Source organism: Leucoraja erinacea, chromosome 42 (genome assembly GCF_028641065.1).
Source record: "Leucoraja erinacea ecotype New England chromosome 42, Leri_hhj_1, whole genome shotgun sequence".
Lineage (NCBI taxonomy): Eukaryota > Metazoa > Chordata > Chondrichthyes > Rajiformes > Rajidae > Leucoraja > Leucoraja erinaceus.
The window spans coordinates 2,224,235-2,241,734 of NC_073418.1; the positions used below are offsets into that span (position 1 = coordinate 2,224,235).

The 17,500-nt window shown below is 51.2% G+C and overlaps 1 protein-coding gene across 1 annotated transcript in view; it reads left to right on the plus strand.

Moving 5' to 3' along the window:
• Positions 1–7,007: 7,007 nt before the first annotated feature.
• The window catches only part of dhx16 (DEAH (Asp-Glu-Ala-His) box polypeptide 16), a gene marked incomplete at its 3' end in the record, with an annotated part of 43,228 nt that continues 32,735 nt past the window's right edge, over positions 7,008–17,500 (plus strand). The window contains exons 1-5 of the mRNA XM_055664667.1: positions 7,008–7,064; positions 11,123–11,341; positions 12,555–12,792; positions 13,615–13,783; positions 16,533–16,589. Coding sequence (XP_055520642.1) covers positions 11,140–11,341; positions 12,555–12,792; positions 13,615–13,783; positions 16,533–16,589 — 666 coding nt within the window. The remainder of the gene's footprint in view (positions 7,065–11,122; positions 11,342–12,554; positions 12,793–13,614; positions 13,784–16,532; positions 16,590–17,500) is intronic.

Consider the following 17,500-nt stretch of genomic DNA (forward strand, 5'->3'; position numbering starts at 1 on the left):
CTAGACTGTGGAACAGCATCCCCCTTCCCATCAGAACTGCCCCCTCCATCGACTCTTTTAAGTCAAGACTAAAGACTTATCTATTCTCCCAAGCCTTTCCTGACGTCCCCTGAGTGAGGGCTACATGTATATATGTATGTAGTCTGTTTTGTTGTGCTATTCTTATAACAAATGTAAAGCACTTTGTCCAACGCGAGTTGTTTTTTAAATGTGCTATATAAATAAATGTGACTTGACTTGACTTGACTAGAACTCCAGGAAGTACAGGCCCAGTGAATTCAAACGCTCATCACAACGAGGAGAGAGGCAAGGACGAGAGCATTTCCCTCGCCGCCCCCACTACATTTTCTCCCACCTGCAACACGCACACTTTATTTCCAAATTTGGCTCTTTGTGACATGAAAATGCCTTTCGAAACCACTTTTTATAGAAGCCTCGTCAGCTCACACCGGCTCAGCGGCGCCATCACTGGCGGAAGGCCGTACTGCAAGCTGAGGCAGTGCATTGAACTCTTCCACATATGGGCAGAAGCACTCAGATAGGCTGAATACTCCGAATGCCTGAGTTTAAGATTAGAAGGGATTTGGTGCAGCTCCTGACAACCACGCTATAAATACCACAAAAGCCACAAATTGGGAAGAGATTATGCTGAGCTGAGCTGAGTTTTATTGTCAGGCAGTGAAACGAAGGAGGAACTCAGCGGGTCAGGCAGCTTCTACCCTTGCTATTAAACCCGCCGACAATGGAGGTGCCATTGTACAGACAAAAGTGCTGAAGTAACTCAGTGGGACAGGCAGCATCTCTGGAGAAAATGGATAGGCGACATTTTGGGTTGGAGTCCTTCTTCAGAGGCAGTAACAGTAAGATTACGGAGAGTCGGTTTGTCAAGGAAGACTCTCTCTAACTTCTACAGGTGCACAGTAGAGAGCATGCTGACCGGTTGCATCGTGGCTTGGTTCGGCAATTTGTGCGCCCTGGAGAGGAAAAGGCTACAAAAAGTAGTAAACACTGCCCAGTCCATCATCGGCTCTGACCTTCCTTCCATCGAGGGGATTTATCGCAGTCGCTGCCTCAAAAAGGCTGGCAGTATCATCAAAGACCCACACCATCCTGGCCACACACTCATCTCCCTGCTACCTTCAGGTAGAAGGTACAGGAGCCTGAAGACTGCAACAACCGGGTTCAGGAATAGCCACTTCCCCACAGCCATCAGCCTATTAAACCTGGCTCGGACAAAACTATTAATAACCCATTATCTGTTATTTGCACTTTATCAGTTTATTTATTCATGTGTGTATATATTTATATTATAGTATATGGACACACTGATCTGTTTTGTAGTAAATGCCTACTATGTTCTGTGTGCTGAAGCAAAGCAAGAATTTCATTATCCTATACAGGGCCACATGACCATAAACTCACTTGAATTTGAACTTGAACTCAGCAGGTCAGGCAGCATCTCTGGGGAACATGGATTGGGTATGTTTCGTGTTGGCACCTTTCTTCAGACTGTAGACCTCAGAGGGCGGCACAGCTGGTAGAACTGCTGCCCCATAGTGTCAGAGACCCGAGTTCGGTCAGTGCAGAGTTTGCACGAACTTAATGTGGGTTTCCTCTGGATGCTCCAGTTTCCTCCCATATCCCAAAGACGTGCAGGTTCATACGTTAATTGACAATAGACAATAGGTGCAGGAGTAGAGGCCCATTCGGCCCTTCGAGCCAGCACCGCCATTCAATGTGATCATGGCTGGTCATCCCCAATCAGTACCCCGTTCCTGCCTTCTCCCCATATCCCATGACTCCGCTATTTTTAAGAGCCCTATCTAGCTCTCCCTTGAAAGCATCCAGAGAACCTGCCTCCACCACCCTCTGAGGCAGAGAATTCCACAGACTCACCACAAGTGTTTCCTCACCTCCGTTCTAAATGGCTTACCCCTTATTCTTAAACTGTGGCCCCTGGTTCTGGACTCCCCCAACATCGGGAACATGTTTCCTGCCTCTAGTGTGTCCAAGCCCTTAACAATCTTATATGTTTCAATGAGGTGCCCTCTCATCTTTCTAAACTCCAGAGTGTACAAGCCCAGCCGCTCCATTCTCTCAGCATATGACAGTCCCGCCATCCCGGGAAGTAACCTAGTAAACCCACGCTGCACTCCCTCAATAGCAAGAATGTCCTTCCTCAAATTAGGGGACCAAAACTGCACACAATTGGCTTCTGGAAATTGCCCGTAGTGTGTAGGTGAGTGGCTGAGTAAATGGGATAACATAGAACTAGTGTCAACAATAGACACAAAGCGCTGGAGTAACTCCTGCCCTGCTGAGTTACTCCAGCACTTTGTGCCTATCTCTGGTGTAAATCAGCACCTGCAGTTCCACGTTTCTATCTAGAACTAGTGTGAACGGATGATTGATGGTCTCTATCTCTAAGAAAACTGAAAACAAAAATACTCAGACTTAAGGATTAAGAAGGATCTGCAGATGCTGGAAAATTGAAGGTGGACAAAAATGCTTGAGTCTGAAGAAGGGTTTCGCCCCGAAACGTTGCCTATTTCCTTCCCTCCATAGATGCTGCCTCACCCGCTGAGTTTCTCCAGCATTTTTGTCTATTCAGACTTAAGAATTAGTTTGATGAAAGATCCTGACCCAAAACATCACCTAGCCACATTTTCCAAAGCTGTACCCCGGCCCACTGAATTACTCCAGCACCTGGTGTCTTTTTTGTAAGCTAGCATCTGCAGTTCCTTATATCTTCATCCTTATACATCCTCTTGGAGTATCTTCCATACGCCGTAACAATGCTCTCTCTCCCCATCCCCCCACTCGCAACAAGGGCAGAGTTCCCCTAGTCCTCACCTTTCACCCCACTAGCCGTCACATACCACAAATAGTCCTCCGTCAGTTTCGCCACCTCCGACGTGACCCCACCCCTCGCCACATCTTTCCATTTCCCCCCCCCCCCCCCCCATCTGCTTTCCGCAAAGACCGCGTCCTCCGTAACTCCCTTGTCAATTCTTCCCTTCCCTCCTGCACCACCCCCTCCCCGGGCACTTTCCCTTGCAACCACAAGAGATGCAACACATGTCCCTTTACCTCCCCCCCTCGACTACATTCAGGGACCCAAGCAGTCGTTCCAGATGCGACAGAGGTTCACCTGCATCTCCTCCAACCTCATCTGTTGCATCCGCTGCTCTAGATGTCAGCTGCTCTACATCGGTGAGACCAAGCGTAGGCTTGGCGATCGCTTCGCCGAACACCTCCGCTCAGTCCGCATTAACCAACCTGACCTCCCGGTGGCTCAGCACTTCAACCCCCCCTCCCATTCCGTATCAGACCTCTCTGTCCTGGGCCTCCTCCACGGCCAGAGTGAGCACCACCGGAAATTGGAATAACAGCACCTCATGTTCCGCTTGGGCAGTCTGCACCCTGGTGGTATAAACATTGAATTCTCCCAATTCCGTTAGCCCTTGCTGTCTCCTCCCCTTCCTAGCTCTCCCCCAGCCCTCAGGCTCCTCCTCCTCCTTTTTCCTTTCTTCAATAAGGACATTGAGGGGGAGGGGACGGGGAATGGACGGGGTCGGGGGGAGGGGGTTACAGAGACGGGGAGAGGGGCTCGGATAGGAAGGGGAAGGGGACATTGAGGGGAGGAAACATTGAGGGGGAGGGGACGGGACATTGAGGGGGGGGCATTGAAGGGGAGGGGACATTGAGGGAGAGGGCACATTGGAGGGAAGGGTGCATTGAGGGGGAGGGGAGGGGACATTGAGGGAGGGAGGGGAGGAGACTGAGTGGGAGGGGAGGTTACAGAGATGGGCAAAATATAGTATACAATTGATACGCATAAGGGGACCTGTAATTGGATGACAGATCCCCTTATGTGCATCAGTCGTGCATGGGGTAAAGAGCACATGCAACATGCACGCACGCTGTTGTATCAGATCTAGGATTCGGCTGTAAGCGTTTCCCTGGTGATTACAGAGTAGTAGCAGTCAAATAGGGTACAAGGAGTGTCCCGTATGGGACAAACCAATTTAACCCCATATATACCAAAGATCCTATAGCGGAGCAAGATAGACCACTCCTTCTAAATGCAATGGGCTGACGTGTAGTAGGCAACGGAACGGAACGTGGGCCTTTTTTCCCATCCATTTCTGTAATCGGACCCGACCCAACTCGCAGTGTAATCAACGTTGTGGGGGAACAGTTTGTGTTAATAAATTAAAATAGAAACTAGAAATGAGGTGCAGAGTAGATTTTTCGAGCCTAACATTCATTTTTACGAGGCTGATCATCCAACCCAGTAACCTGCCTTCTCTCTACCGCCTGATTTTAGCCATGGGCCACATCTTTCCCTCTGGAATATAGCCAATGTCGGCCTCAACTACCCTGGTGGCAGAGAGTTCCCCATTCAATCTGCGTGAAAAAAGTTCTTCTCACTCGTTTTACGGATTTCCCCTTTATCCTTAAGCTGTGACCCCCTTGTCCTGGACTTCCCTAACATCGGGAACAATCTTCCTGCATCTAGCCTGTCCAACCCCTTAAGAATTTTGTAAGTTTCTATAAGATCCCCTCTCAATCTCCTAAATTCTAGAGAGTATAAACCAAGTCTATCCAGTCTTTCTGGGAAGACAGTCCTGACATGGGAATCAGTCTGGGTGAGACTCTGGTCCTCTATGGCATAATGTCCTTCCTCAGATTCAGACCAAAACTGTTATACTCCATTGTCTCACCAAGACCCTGTACAACTGCAGTAGAACGAAATGCTCCTATAGCAAATCTCAATGAAAGCTAACATACCATTCACTTTCTTTACTGCCTGCTGCACCTGCATGCCTACCTTCAATGACTGGTGTACCATGACACCCAGGTCTCGCTGCATCTCCCCCTTTCCCAATCGGCCACCATTTAGATAATAGTCTGCTTTCCTGTTTTTGCCACCAAAATGGATAACCTCACATTTATCCACATTATACTGCATCTGCCAAACATTTGCCCACTCACCCAGCCTATCTAAGTCACCTTGCAGTCTCCTAGCATCCTCCTCACAGCTAACACTGCCCCCCAGCTTAGTGTCATCCACAAACTTGGAGATATTGCCTTCAATTCCCTCATCCAGATCATTAATATATATTGTAAATAGCTGGGGTCCCAGTACTGAGCCTTGGGGTACCCCACTAGTCACTGCCTGCCATTGTGAAAAGGACCCGTTTACTAAAATTCTGAAAATGAGGAGAAGATTTTTACCAAATAACATTTATTTTTACGAGGGTGTTTCCGTAACCGGCTTCCATCTCCGCACTAGTTTCCTATGGGATCTTTGGTGTGGAGATGGAAGTCGGTTACAGAAATGGGGCCGAAAATTACCCATGAATCTGCCCATGACCGTACTACGTCTTTTTCGTCGAGTGGACCATCTTGCTCGCTGTAGGATCTTTGATATATACGGGATGTCCCGGCTTATACGGAAAAGTTGGCAACCCTACTCTGGCTTGATGGGAAAGGGAAGAAATGGGAGTGACCGGGGTGAGACTGGTCCTCGATGATGCTGCTGGTTCAGATTCAGATTCAAACTTCATTGTCATTGTGCAGTGTACAGTACAGAGACAACGAAATGCAGTTAGCATCTCCCTGGAAGAGCGACATAAATATGAGCAATAAATAAATATATTTACGTGCATGCAGTCATAGTAGTGCAATTATTATTTTTTTCCTGGTGGAAGGAGTGTCGGAGGGGGGGGGGGGGGGAGGGGGTGACTGGCAATCACCGAGGTACAGTGTTGAGTAATGTAACAGCCGCAGGGAAGAAGCTGTTCCTGTACCTGCTGGTCCGGCAACGGAGAGACCTGTAGCGCCTCCCGGATGGTGGGAGGGTATGTGGTTGGGGTGGGAGCAGTCCTTGGCGATGCTGAGCGCCCTTCGCAGACAGCGCTTGCTTTGGACAGACTCAATGTAGGGGAGTGAGGAACCGGTGATGCGTTGGGCAATTTTCACCACCCTCTGCAGTGCTTTCTGGTCGGAGACAGAGCAGTTGCCATACCATACTGTGATACAGTTGGTAAGGATGCTATTGATGGTGCAGCGGTAGAAGGATCTGAGGGGACAGGTGGACCTTCTTTAGTCTCCTCAGGAAGAAGAGACGCTGGTGAGCCTTCTTGACCAGAGTTGAGGTATTGTGGGTCCAAGAGAGGTCATCGGAACTGTTGACCCCCCAGGAACCTGAAGCTGGAAACACGTTCCACCTCCATCCCATTGATGTGGATGGGGGTGTGCGTGCCGCCCCTAGACTTCCTGAAGTCTACAATGAGCTCGGTCTTCTTGGAGTTAAGGGCTGGTCTTGCCGAGGCAGCGTGAAGTCCGTACTCACTCCTCCCCGACACACAGGGGGTGCTGCAGACACAGCCTGCACGCATAGAGAAAATAGGCGCAGGAGTAGCCCATTCGGCCCTTCCAGGCAGCACCGACATTCGATGCGATCACACATTCCTCCCTGACATTTGGGGCGCTACAGGTACAGCCTGCACTCACTCCTCCCTGACATTGGGGGCGCTACAGGTACAGCCTGCACACACTCCATTCGTACAGAGGGGGCGCTACAGGTACAGCCTGCACACACTCCTCCCGTACAGAGGGGGCGCTACAGGTACAGCCTGCACACACTCCTCCCGTACAGAGGGGGCGCTACAGACACAGCCTGCACACACTCCATTCGTACAGAGGGGGCGCTACAGGTACAGCCTGCACACACTCCTCCCGTACAGAGGGGGCGCTACAGGTACAGCCTGCACATACTCCTCCCTGACATTGGGGGCGCTGCAGGTACAGCCTGCACACACTCCTCTCGTACAGAGGGGGCGCTACAGACACAGCCTGCACACACTCCTCCCTGACATTGGGGGCGCTGCAGCCACAACCTGCACATACTCCTCCCTGACATTGGGGGCGCTGCAGCCACAGCCTGCACACACTCCTCCCGTACAGAGGGGGCGCTACAGGCAGCGTTTCAGGTTCTACGTCGCTTCCGGATCATAGGTCAGAGTTGCTGTTGCCAAGGAAGGAAGCGAGTGGTGGTGAGTGGAGAGGGAGAGAGATGGAGGGAAGGAGAGAAAAAGAGGGGGAGAGGGAGGGAGGGAGAGAGAGGGAGAGAGGGAAGGGGAAAGAGAGAGAGAGGGAGAGAGAATATGGACGTAATGTTTATACTTTGGCAATATAACAATGTTTTTTTATCATGAAATTAAATTGAATTGAGAAGAGGTAGAGAAAGAGAGAGAGAGAGAGAGAGAGAGAGAGAGAGAGAGAGAGAGAGAGAGAGAGAGGGAGAGGGAGGGGGAGGGAGAGAGGGAGAGGGAGAGGGAGAGGGAGAGAGAGAGAGAGAGAGAGAGGGAGAGGAGAGAGAGAGAGAGAGAGAGAGAGAGAGAAAGAGAGGGAGAGAGGGAGAGAGAGAGAGAGAGAGGGAGAGAGAGAGAGAAAGAAAGAGAAAGGGAGAGAGAGAGAGAGGGAGAGAAAGAGACAGGGAAGACAGACAGAGAGAGAGAAAGGGAGAGAGAGGGAGAGAGAGAGAAAGATATATATATCGAGAGAGAGAGGGAGTGAGAGGTGTAGAGGGTAGAGAGAGGGAGATGTATATAGGGAGAGAGAGAGAGGTATATAGAGAAAGAGAGGGTGAGAGGTATATAGAGAGAGGGAGAGAGAGAGAAAGGGAGAGGGAAAAGGGAGAGAGAGGGAGAGAGAAAGAGAGAGAGAGAGAGAGAAAAAGAAAAAAAAAAAGAGAAAGAGAGAGATTGTTTAAGAAGGAACTGCAGATGCTGGAAAATTGAAGGTAGACAAGAGTTCTGGAGAAACTCAGCGGGTGCAGCAGCATCTATGGAGCGAAGGAAATAGACAACGTTTCGGGCCGAAACCCTTCTTCAGAGAGAAAGATTCAGATTGTTGGTTGAAGGAAGGCAGGGATGGATTTGAAGGGAGAAGGAAACGGATGGAGAGAGATGGATGGAGGTAGGCCGGGGCCAGGAGCCGCTCCCCCTATCCCCGTCCCCATCCCCATCCCCATCCCCGATCGGAGCAGCGGGGCGAAGGGCCGAACGATGTCTCCTGGGCCCCACAGGTCCAGCTCCTGCAAAGCCTGGGGCTGACAAGGTGGACAGGCCAGGTCCCAGTGAACCTCGGGAGAGGAGATCTCGTTAACTCACTCGCCCCCAGGACCTGTCACTGAACCTTCACTCTCTTCCCCCCCCTGATCCTAGACTCTCCCACAGGTGGAAACATCCCCTTCACATACACTCTCTCGCGCAAGTTTATTTTTATTTATTTTTTTTGCACTCAACATTTATTAACAAGACAAAGTACATGTACAAACAAGATATACAAATCACACTGCAGCTGCCAGCATCACATCAGATCATCCCAGAGTTCTGTCGCAGAAGCATCACATTCACAGGCACCCATGCAAGCTCGTCATATTTAATCCTACTTAATATATAATCACCCGTTATGTTAAACCAGACACTTGTATGCCACTTGAAGAACTTATTTTGTCATCGATCACCCCTATGTATGCACTTATACACAGTCACAATCATGGCCGTACATACGGTTCCATATACACGTATACAGTACCAATCAAACTACTCCCCTGCACTGGGGCTATAGAGAAATCGTGTCCTTAATCAGTCTTGGCAGTTGTAGTAATAGGGAGGTTTCACGGCCGTCGGGTCACGACCCATGACCCGTACTGTTGCTACGCTACTCCAAGTGGATTACAAGCGATGAACTGCAGGTAGGCACTTACCATTGTTTCCAGCGTAGCGGGCCCGTTAAAACCCGCTGAAATTGTCATTTTTTGCGCAGTAAATAATTATGGAAATCGGGATAAGCGTGGGGGACATTTATCCTACTTCAGAATTCCAAAAGTGATGAGAAATGATGGTAGATAGAAGCGAGAGCTGAAGGGACAACAACAGCCAGAGTGCTTGGCGAACATTGGCCGTTTGCTCACTGCAATTCATCAACTAAGGTGTTTTTTCTTGATTCCTTTGGCATCTAAAAAGTTTCAGAAGTGATAAATCTGGCTGTAATTTTTTTTAAATCGCCCATGGTTCTCAAGTGGGTTTTTACATACAAAATGAAAACGCATCTGAAGGAAAATTTACAGCCAGATTGATCACTTCCGCGAATTTTTAGATACCAAAGGAATCAAGAAAAAACACAAATAATGTCTTACTTGATGAAATGCAGTGAGCAAACGCGATAATTCCCAATATTTTCAATGTTTACCAAGCTCTTTAGCTGCTGTTGTCCCTTCAGTTCTCGTTTCTCTTTACCTTCATTTCGCTTCACGTTTGGAATTCTATAGTTGGTTACATGTCTCTCACACTTACCCCGACTCCCACAATTTTTTTCAGCGCAAAAAAATCAACATTTTGGCGGTTTTGAACAGGTAGGAAAGTACGCGTTTCTTGCATTAATAACATATACCGGAAGTGACGGATGTCTTCCAGTTGGATTTAGCGGCTCCATGCGTCGATCCGTATGACCCGGTGACCTTTCGTATAGACAGTCACAATCATGCCTGTACATACGGTTCCATATACACGTATACAGTACCAATCGAACTCCTCCCCACCACTGGGGCTATGGAGAAATCGTGTCCTTGTTCAGTCTTGGCAGTTGTAGTAATTCCGGTGTCCACATAATGTTGAAAGCATCAGTCCTTAACTGGAGTTTAGCTGTTATGCTTTCCATCAAGTATACACTTTTCAGTCTTTCTCCAATGTTGATTTGGTGGCTTTACATTTTCTCCAAGTTTCTATGAGGTCCTCCCCTCATCTTTCTCAACTCCAGCGGGTAAAAACACTCAATGACAGACACACCGCCGTCTGTGCCAATGCACTCTACAGATTCACCACCTTCTGGCGGAAGGAATTGCCCCTAACATGAACCTGATTCCACCCTGAGCACTTGGCATCAACACTGCAAGGATACACTCAAGTCAAGTCAAGTCACATTTATTTCTATAGCACATTTAAAAAACAACTCGCGTTGGCCAAAGTGCTTTACATTTGTTATACGAATAGCACAACAAAACAGACTACACACATATATACATGTAGCCCTCAGAGGACGTCAGGAAAGGCTTGGGAGAATAGATAAGTCTTTAGTCTTGACTTAAAAGAGTCGATGGAGGGGGCAGTTCTGATGGGAAGGGGGGATGCTGTTCCACAGTCTAGGAGCTGCAACCGCAAAGGCACGGTCGCCCCTGAGCTTATGCCTTGACCGCGGGATATTCAGCAACCCCTGAATATCCCGGCTGATCTGAGGGGCCTGGAGGTGGAGTGGTGGGTGAGAAGACTTTTTATGTGGGTGGGGGCAAGCCCATTGAGGGCTTTGTAGACATGGAGGAGTATTGAAGTTTATACGGAACCGCACAGGGAGCCAGTGGAGAGAGGCCAGGATCGGGGTGATGTGGACCCTTTTTTGGGTGCCCGTCAGGAGTCTCGCTGCGGCGTTTTGGACCAGTTGCAGGCGGGACAGGGAAGATTGGCTGATGCCAGTGTAAAGAGAGTTGCAGTAATCTAGGCGGGAGGAGATGAATGTGTGGATGATCTTTTCCAGGTCATCAAACTGGAGGAATAGTTTTATTTTAGCTATCGTCCAGAAGCTGGAAGAATGTGCTGGCTCTGGAGAGGGTCCAGAGGAGGTTTACAAGAATGATCCCAGGAACGAGTGGGTTAACCTAGGAAGAACGTTTGTCGGCGCTGGGCCGGTACTCGCTGGAGTTTAGTAGAATGAGGGGAGATCTCATTGAATCATTCAGAATAGTGAAAGGCTTAGATAGAGTGGATGTGGAGAGGATGTTTCCACGAGTGGGCGTCTAGGACTAGAGCTCACAGCCTCAGAATTAAAGGACGTTCTTTTAGGAAGGAGATGAGGAGAAATGTCTTTAGTCAGAGGGTGGTGAATCTGTGGAATTCATTGCCACAATCGGCTGTGGAGACCAAGTCAGTGGATATTATTAAGGTGTAAATTGACGATTATTGTTGCCAGGGTGGGTGGTGCCATGCTGGGTGCCTGGTGCCGCCATGGGCATTTAGTGCCACACTGACAGTGTTCCCGTGCCTCCCTCCGGCAGGCAGGCAGGCGGGCGCGATGGGCACCCTGGAGCAGTGGGTGAACGACCAGCTGCACGAGCTGCTGGGCCTGAGTGACCGGCATGTGGCACAGTTCCTGGTGGGCACGGCCCGGCACAGTGGCAGCGCTGCCGACCTAGTGCAGCGGCTCCAGGACACAGCCACCATCGACATCACGCCCGGCGTGCGGGTCTTCGCCACCCAGCTCTGGGCCAAGGTGGGTACGGGGGGAGGGGGCATATGGCAGGGCTGCCATACCAGCGGGCAGTGGGGCTGGGACAAGTGGGTACGGGACGGGCATGGGAAGGCAGGAGGGCCGTACCTGCGAGCAGCAGGGAACTGTAGGGGTGGGGCACCCATGCGGGCTGCTGCTGGTCAAGGTGACCCCCTTCCCCACCCATATAACCATATACCAATTACAGCACGGAAACAGGCCATCTCGGCCCTTCTAGTCCGTGCCGAACACATCACCTAGTCCCATCTCCCTGCACTCAGACCATAACCCTCCATTCCTTTCCCGTCCATATACCTATCCAATTTATTTTTAAATGATAAAATCGAACCTGCCTCCACCACCTCCACTGGAAGCTCATTCCACACAGCTACTACTCTCTGAGTAAAGAAGTTCCCCCTCATGTTACCCCTAAACTTCAGTCCCTTCCCCACACAGGCCGGTCGGACCCTCTCCCCTCTCTCCCCGGTGCAGATCCCCCGTCAGCTCTGACACTCTCCCCACTGTCTAGACAGATCCCCATGGTGGTTTGACCCTCTCTACCCTCTCTCTCTCTACGGACAGATTGCTAGGTCTGACCCTCTCCCCGGGCTGGCCTGACACTCTTTTCACCCCTGGGCACATCCCCAGACCCAGTCTACCCCTCTCCCCTCTCTCTCTCCCTGGACAGATCCACGTGCTTGACCCTCTTCCCCCCCCCCTCCCCCCTCCCCCCTGCCGCCTCTCCCCCCCCCCCCCTCTTCCCCTCTCCCCCCTCCCCCCCCTTCTCCCCCTCCTCCTCTCACCCCCCTCCTCTTCACCCCCTCTTTCTACTCCCCCCCCACCTTCCCCCCTCTTCTGCCCCCCCCTTCCCCCCCCCCCTCCTCTCCCCCCCTCTTCCCACCCACTTCCCCCCCCTCTTCTCCACCCCCCATTTCCCTACCACTCCTCCCTTCCCCTCCCTCTCCCCTACCTCCTCTCCCCTCCTCCCTTCCCCCCTTCTCCCCTCCCCCTCCCCCCATCCATCCCCCCACGCTCCCTCTGTGGAGGTCCCCATGTCTGTTCCCTTCTCTCTCCCTCCCCCTTCCCCCCCCCGCAGATCTCAGGGTCAGCCCCTCTCCCTCTCCCCCAGACAGATCCCCAGGACTGACCTCCCCTCTCTCCCCCCTCTCTCTCCCCCCCCCGTGCAGATCTCAGGGTCTGCCCCTCTCCCTCTCTCCCAGGCCGCGGGAGCGGCGGGAGGGAGGAGAAGGCAGCGCGGGCGGTGGAGCGGGCGGCGCTGGCCCTGCAGCAGCACAGCCGCACCTACACGTTGCTGGAGGACAGCGAGGACAGCGAGCCCGAGGCAGCGCCCGGCCGCCGTAAGGACAAGAGCAAGGCCAAGTCCAAGGCCAAGGCCAAGAGGGCTCACCTACGCAGGAAGAGGGCAGAGTCGTCCGACAGCGGGGACGAGGACACCACGTGAGTGAGGGGCGGGGGGGGGGGGGGGGGGGGTGAGAGGGGGGAGTGAGGGCAGAGGGGCGAGGGAGCAGGGTGAGACGTGAGGGGGCAGGCAGAGGGGATGAGAGAGGGAGGAGGGTGGGGGGAGGGTATGTCTACAAAGCCCTCAATGGGCTTGCCCCCACCTACATTAAAAGTCTTCTCACCCACCACTCCACCTCCAGGCCCCTCAGATCGGCCGACTTGGGGTTACTGAATATCCCGCGGTCTAGGCATAAGCTCAGGGGCGACCGTGCCTTTGCGGTTGCAGCTCCTAGACTGTGGAACAGCATCCCCCCTTCCCATCAGAACTGCCCCCTCCATCGACTCTTTTAAGTCAAGACTAAAAACCTATCTGCACTCTCAAGCAAGGGCTATATGTATATATGTATGTAGTTTGTTTGTTTATACTATTGTTATAACAAATATAAACCAATTTGGCCAACGAGAGTTGTTTTTTAGATGTGCCATATAAATAAATGTGAGCTGATTTGACGTGACTTGGAAGGAGAGGGAAAGAGGAAAGGAGAGAGGGATGAGGGGACAGGGAGAGGGAGGGTTGAGGGGACAGGGAGAGGGAGAGGAAGGTCAGGAGATAGGAGTACATGGCTCATCAAGTCCACTGAGATTGGCACAAAATGCTGGAGTAACTCAGCGGGACGGGCAGCATCTCTGGAGAGAAAGAAGGCATGGGTGACGTCTCGGGCCGAGACCCTTCTTCAGTTACTCCAGCATTTAGTGTCCATCTTCGGTGTCAACCGCAGTTCCTCCCGACACACGCGTCTCCTAATTCTCCTCGTCCAGGAAGAAGCCGCCGTCTCCTCAAAAGCAATCGGGCTCGGAAGAGGAGGAATGGGAGAAGGAGGAGAAGGATCGACTGAAGGATCTGGAGGAGCGCGATGCCTTCGCCGAGAGGATCAAACGGCGGGACAAGGACAGGACCCGCGTCGTCCTGGAGCGCTCCGATAAAAAGGTCGGCAACTTCATGAGTTCATAGTTTGACAGGAGCAGAACAGAAACATAGAAACATAGACAATAGGTGCAGGAGTAGGCCATTCGGCCCTTCGAGCCTGCACCGCCATTCAATATGATCATGGCTGATCATCCAACTCAGTATCCTGTACCTGCCTTCTCTCCATACCCCCTGATCCCTTTAGCCACAAGGGCCACATCTAACTCCCTCTTAAATATAGCCAATGAACTGTGGCCTCGACTACCTTCTGTGGCAGAGAATTCCACAGATTCACCACTCTCTGTGGGGAAAAAAAAATTCTCATCTCGGTCCTAAAAGATTTCCCCCTTATCCATAAACTGTGACCCCTTGTTCTGGAATTCCCCAACATCGGGAACAATCTTCCTGCATCTAGCCTGTCCAACCCCTTAAGTTTCTATAAGATCCCCCCTCAATCTTCTAAATTCTAACGAGTGCAAGCCGTGTCTATCCAGTCTTTCTTCATATGAAAGTCCTGACATCCCAGGAATCAGTCTAGTGAACCTTCTCTGTACTCCCTCTATGGCAAGAATGTCTTTCCTCGGATTAGGAGGCCATTCGCCCGTCAAGTCTACAACACCATTCAATCGTGGCCAATCCGTATCTCTTTCACAACCCCATTCTCCTGCTTTCTCCCCATAACACCTGATGCCCGTATTAATCAAGATTCTATCTATCTCTGCCTTAAGAAACATTATCCATTGACTTGGCCTTTGTGGCAATGAATTCCACAGATTCACCACCCTCTGACGAAAGAAATTCCTCTTCATCTCCTTGCTAAAGATAGAAAAATAGTTGCAAGAGTAGGCCATTTGAGCCAGCACCGCCATTCAATATGATCATGGCTGATCATCTAAAATCAATATCCCGTTCCTGCTTTTTCCCCATACCCCTTGACTCCTTTAGCACAAAGAGCTAAATCTAACTCTCTCTTGAAAACATCCAGTAAAGATGCCCCGATCTGTGAAAGAACGTCCTTTAATTCTGAGGCTGTGACCTCTGCTCCTAGACTCTCCCACCAGTGGAAACATCCTCTCCACATCCACTCTATCCAAGCCTTTCACTATTTGGTAAGTGTCACAGCGCCAGAGACCCGGGTTCGATCCTGACGACGGGTGCTGTCTGTACGGAGTTTGTATATTCTCCCCGTGACCTGCGTTGGTTTTCTCCGGGTGCTTGAGGTTTCATTCCCCCACTCCAAAGACGTACAGGTTTGCTGGTTGGTTGCCTTCTGTGAAATTATTATTTGCCCCTGATTTGTGGGATAGTGTGTGACAGGCGAGGACCTAATTGAGACATTCAGGGAGGTTATATGTGGAATAATGCATTCATAGAAACATAGAAACAAAGAAACATAGAAAATAGGTGCAGGAGTAGGCCATTCGGTCCTTCGAGCCTGCACCACCATTCATTATGATCATGGCTGATCATCCAACTCAGTATCCCGTACCTGCCTTCTATCCATACCCCCTGATCCCTTTAGCCGCAAGGGCCACATCTAACTCCCTCTTAAATATAGCCAATGAACTGGCCTCAGCTACCTTCTGTGGCAGAGAATTCCACAGATTCACCACTCTCTGTGTAAAAAAGGATTTTCTCATCTCGGTCCTAAAAGACGTCCCCCTTATCCTTAAACTGTGACCCCTGGTTCTGGACTTCCCGTGAGTGGGTTTCAGGATGGGACCTATTGTCCCACTTAGGAAACCTGAACGGAAACCTCTGGAGACTTTGCGCCCCACCCAAGGTTTCCATGCGGTTCCCGGAGGTTTTTCGTCAGTCTCCCTAATGGTCGAAAGTGGTTTCCGCTTCTTCTATGTTCCGGCGATTATTTCAGAAAATTCAAAACCGGCCGCGACTTAAAATAGGTTGCCATTTTAAAAATCGGTAATTTTTTATTGGAAGCTGGTTGTAATGCTAGTTGAAGGTGGTTGCGGAGGTTGCAGGTGGTTGCCGGACGTTGCAGGTGGTTGCCGGAGGTTGCAGGTAGTGGAAGGTAAGACCTTTTTTTTTACCTAGTTTTATTCCACCAGGAAGGTCTTACCTTCCGCCACCTGCAACCTCCGGCAACCACCTTCAACTAGCATCGCAACAGGCTTCGACTGAAAAATTACCGATTTTTAAAACGGCAACCTATTTTTAGTCGAGGCCGGTTTTGAATTTTTTGAAATAATCGCCGTAACATAGAAGAAGCCCCGACTACGCGGAAACCACTGTCGACCATTTGGGAGAGTGACAGAAACCTCTGGGAACCTCATGGAAACTTTGGGTGGGGCGCAAGGTCTCCAGAGTTCGGAGTTTCCCGGAGGTGTTTGTCAGTCTCCCTACCTGCTTCCACTACCTGCAACTACCTGCAACCTCCGGGAACCGCACGGAAACCTTGGGTGGGACGCAAAGTGTCCAGTTCATTGGCTATATTTATGAGGGAGTTAGATGTGGCCCTTGTGGGTAAAGGGATCAGGGGGTATGGTGAGAAGGCAGGGATGGGATACTGAGTTGGATGATCAGCCATGATCATTTCGAATGGTGGTGCAGGCTCGAAGGGCCCGAATGGCCTCTACTCCTGCACCTATTTTCTATGTTTCTATTCAGGTTTCCTAAGTGGGACAGGGGCTTAATGGAGGGGTTGGGGGGAGGTTGTGAGCGGATGATGTGGAGAGTGTGTTGCCTGGGCATCTATGAACAGACAAAGGGTGCGGGGTGTGTGGGTAATGCGTGCCTCTGCTCTCTACAGGCCTACGAAGAAGCTCAGAAGCGGTTGAAGATGGGTGAGGATGATCGGAAGGCGCTGGTACGGACCCCCGGGTGTTTCTGCTTCATGTGGAGGCCACTGTGCTTTCTCATGGTGGGGGGGGGGGGGAGCTGTTCCTCGACGCCGTTCTGTGAGAAAGGTCTCGCCGGAAAGCAGGCCACTCTGCCCCTCCACTCTCCTGCTGCCCCGCTTGATAAGACCAGGGAACCTAGAACAGTAAAGGCACAGGAACGGGCCATTCTCACTATCTCTCTCCCCCTCCACTTTGCCTCTCTCTCCGCCCTCCCTCCACACACTCCGCCTCCCCAACCCCCCTGCATCTCTCTCCGTGACTCCATCCCACTGCAGAGCGCAGTGTTCGCCAAGGAACAGATGAAGCTGTGATGATCCCAGGTGCTTGTCTTTGCTTGCCCGCGGGTGCGTCTTTATAAGTTCATGAGCTCCTGGGGCAGAATTCGTCCATTCAGCCCATCAAGTCTACAATGCCATTCAGTCATGGCTGATTTACCTCTTCTCTCTGAACCCCATTTTCCTGCCTTCTCCCCATAACCCCTGACACCCGTCCTGATTGAGGGGGGCAGTGGGTAGGAGCGTTGGGGGGAGGGTGGGGGGTACGGGGAGCATTGGGACAGCATAGACACACAGACTCACACGCGCACACGTGGACACACAAGCAGATAGATGAGCAGTCGCGGTGGCGCAGCAGTAGAGTTGCTGCCTTACAGCGCTTGCAGTGCCGGAGATTACCAGGGTTCAATCCTGTCTACGAGTTTGTACGTTCTCCCCGTGACCCGCGTGGGTTTTCTCCGAGATCTTCGGTTGCCTCCCATGCTCCAAAGACGTACAGGTTTGTAGGTTAATTGGCTTGGTGAATGTAAAAAAAATGTCCCTAGTGGGTCTGTTTCCGCGATGTATCTCTAAACTAAACACACACACGCACGCACGTACTA